Source organism: Atta cephalotes (assembly GCF_000143395.1).
Source record: "Atta cephalotes unplaced genomic scaffold scaffold00083, whole genome shotgun sequence".
Classification (NCBI taxonomy): Eukaryota; Metazoa; Arthropoda; class Insecta; order Hymenoptera; family Formicidae; genus Atta; species Atta cephalotes.
In genome coordinates, this window is record NW_012130147.1 from 447,435 (window position 1) to 451,224 (window position 3,790).

At 31.1% G+C, this 3,790-nt stretch overlaps 1 protein-coding gene across 1 annotated transcript in view; it reads right to left on the reverse strand.

The window, feature by feature from the left end:
* Positions 1–3,790, reverse strand: part of LOC105624627 (neuron navigator 3-like) — an 89,244-nt gene that overhangs the window by 64,835 nt on the left and 20,619 nt on the right. Inside the window, exon 4 of the mRNA XM_012205984.1 lies at positions 1,992–2,161. Within this exon, the coding sequence (XP_012061374.1) occupies positions 1,992–2,161 (170 nt within the window). The remainder of the gene's footprint in view (positions 1–1,991; positions 2,162–3,790) is intronic.

A 3,790-nucleotide genomic window follows, 5' to 3' on the forward strand; every position in this document is an offset into this window, starting at 1 on the left:
CTCTCTCTCTCTCTCTCTCTCTCTCTCGCTCTGTCTCGCTTCCATCTTTCTCTCTTTTGGATTGTTGCAATTAACTGCAGCGTAATTAAAATATTTAAAGTTGCGCGTTCTCGGTCGTAAAACGCGTTTTCTGCGTGCCGAAACATTGGTATAACTGTATGCTCTTTACGTCGACAACGCGAGGAAATAGACGAGAAAGAGAAAGAGGGAAATATGCTGGGTGATTAACGCAGACGTTAATGAACGCCGCTGCCCAGCCGCCGTTCCACAGGACGTTGGTATCGATTTGACTGCGCGACAGGAAACAAAGCTCTCTCATAGATCCCGGGTCACTATAAAATATAAATGCTACACCAAACAAAATCATGCGAACTACATCAAATCATGCGAAAAAAAAGAAAAAGAAAATAAATTTTTTAATAAAATAATTAAAAGAATTAATTTTCGATGAAAATAAATATAAAGAACTTGGTTAAGAAAAAAGAAAGATTATAAAAAAAATAAGAAATTCAAATATGTAACAATAATGAAACAATAATGAAATAATAAGATACGTAAATTTTAATGTTATTTATAATAATATCAAAGCTATTGAAATTAGAAAGTGGTTTTCTTTAACATATTATATAAAAATAATTTTCGAAACAATTAAATATATGTTATGTCAAAATATTGTAAAAACTTTCTGTGTGAGTGTTAATAAAAGCCTCTTAAATTTTCGTTAACTTTTTTTGAAATGTATTTCTCATCATTTAAAAGTGCACTATAATCTGATTTAACGGTTTTATTGAACTGTAATAACTCGATCGCGGCCGAAAACCATCAAGAAACGAGTTTTGAGATCGTAAATTAAATTTAAGTCGAATTGCACTTAAAAATTTTCTTCCAAAGTTCTATGTTATTAAATCTAAAACGTCACTGCTCATTTATGTAATATCTTTGTCGATTCATAAATAAGTTGATCAATATGAAAACATCAGTAATTAAATCGGAAAAGCTCTGGTTGCACACATCACATGTTGCGCATCGCTAATTAAATTTAAAAATAAAATATTCTCATTGCTAAAGCAGTGAAAAATTACTAGACACCTGATGAGTGATGTATGGAATCGGGTAGATTCCACAAATCGATGTTAAAATTAATTCAACTTTATAAAATATCAGTCATTGCTGCATAAATAATATTTAGTTAACAAATATAAAGTTGATTATTATCTTGAATAGTGATGTCATAATTATTGATAAAGCTATGATTCCAAATTATCAAACCATGATAAATAAGTACCATCGATTACTATAACAGATCTTGTATATATCTACAGAAAATCCTCAGGGATTCGTACGTCTGGGACATCGCCATTTTACCGACGTTAGGCTATACAGTAAACTGATGGTCGGTTTCAGAAGGTCGAATTGCGTATAGTATTCGTAGTCGGTATGGTTACCCATTAATGGTATGGTAAAGAGGATTAGAAATTTCAAAAATAAAAAAGTGAAGCGTAAGGGTAAATAAGATAAAGATTATTAAGAAAAAATTTTAAATACATATAAATTCAAAAGATCTTAAACGTTAGAAGTTTTAAAAACTCTTCAAAAATTTTATAATTAAAAAAAATTCTATAATCTAAATAGAAAAAAATGTAAATTCAAATGTCAGTGTAAATTTCAAAAATCAACCAAACTCGACAATTTAAAAAGTACTAAAACAAAGTGTTTAGATCTTGAAAGTTCGCTTATAATAATATAAATATTTGTAGTTTTAAAATAAGCCAAATATTTGAAAATCCAAAATTTCTTAAAAATCAATTAAGATTCCATAAATTTGAGAAATAAAAATTTCAAAGTTCTTTTCGCAGTTTCAAAGATTCTGAGATCTATTTTTAAAGGTTCTCAAAGTTATACATATTCTTTTCAACATAATTCCTTCATTATGTTGATTCATTAGACGATCATTATGATAATTGATTTTTCTGCCGAAAGGAGTGATTTACCTGGGCATATCCTGTAGCTGCTTGGCTCGCTGTTTGTAGCGTGACAGGGCAAAGAGCAAAGCCAGTACCGGCCACAGGGTTGATCCTGCTGCCAATTCACCCGGGTTCACAGCACCTACATCCGCCCCCAGAGCCCGCAGTGCTCCCACGCACAAACTCACGTTTTCAACCTGTATAACACGGATGCGAAGCTTCGTTATTGATCGTCTTTTAGATTCATAACATGTGATGTTTACTGTTTTTTTTTGTAAAATTACATATATATTTTTTATTCTTAATAATTAAATTATTTTTTTTTCGCAAAAGTCAAAATTTCAAAGTTGATTTCCAAATTATTAAATATTTTTCGATCGTAATATAAAATATAATATGTGTTTTAATTTTTTCAATATAATCAGAAAGGTCTTTTATATTATTTCTCTATCAATGAAGATGCAAATAAATATCGAGAATAATTTTCGATATCTAACAAGAATCAGTTTTGCTGTTTTTGGTCAGAAATCGAATGGAGGTATAGATAACGTCCTCTACTAGAAATAAAGAGGAACAGGAGAGGAAAGGTGGAAGAGTATAGTATGTCCTCGACTAGGTGCATACAAAAGCCCTTGCTGGCTTTTCACACAGTACACCACACGATACATATAACGCAAGAGTGAAACGTGACCGCCGCGATCATGGCTACCTTACACACGCGTGCCCACCGACCTCTCTCGTTTCCATTGTTTCTGATCCCGACTTTTGCCCAGAAAACGAGCTGTGCCAAGGCATGAAGGTACTATAGGGTAGTACGAGAGAGAGTCGATGACTCACCTAGTCACGGAAATGCAGGTATCACCCTATTAATTTAATCATAAAGTTCATTACAAGAAAATTAGAAAGCGTTAATAAGAAAATAAAAGAAAATAAAGAAATGATTTAGAAGTTAGAGACATTAAATTCAAGAATTCATATTGACACATGATATATCTATAAGTATAATGATATTTCATAAAAAATTGAAAATAACAGAAATTTCGCATTAAAAAATTAGCTATAGTAAGTAAAAGAAAAATTTAGCTACAGTAACATTTATTTACGTCATTTATTCAGTTGTAGAATTTAACTTAAATTTGGTTTAATTAAAAATTCTTCAACCAAAAGAATTATGTGAAAAAAATAACTGATATTAAAAATTAAATAAAATATGATAGAATTAAAATTAAAGTATGGGGAATATAAAATATTTTGTAATTCATTTATAATTGTCGGATCTTCACTCTGTCTTAATCGCTTCCTTTGACAACTTAATCGGAATGCGTCATGTCACGCTACAAGCCTTCGTTTTTTTTTAAGTTAGAGAAAAAAAGAAAGAAAGCGAGAGGAAAGAGATATTAAACGTTGCATTATCGAGACCTGAATCCTTATCACGATCCATTAGTCTTGAAAAAGGATATCTTCAGAAAGAGCCGCAGCTCATCGCAAAAGGTGAAGTTCACCGCAAGTAGTAGTTTCAAGTTATCCTGGTGAGATGACAACCGTAAATGGTGATGATGCTTTTTAATACATTCCGCTATCTCCTCCTTACTGGATGTGTAAAAGGATCATTGTAAAAAACAGCGTGTGTGGTTCGTGCTGTATTTAATTGCGATCCAGAATTACGCATTTCTTCAATCAGTTTCAGTAAATTTTCAATTCGACACTTGGAAACTTTAATCTGCCATTTCTATTTTAATTGAATATTTAAGTTTTGATACATGTACAATACTTTGAATACAATTTATAATTGGCAGTTAGAAATTAGATTCATTTTATCACGCATT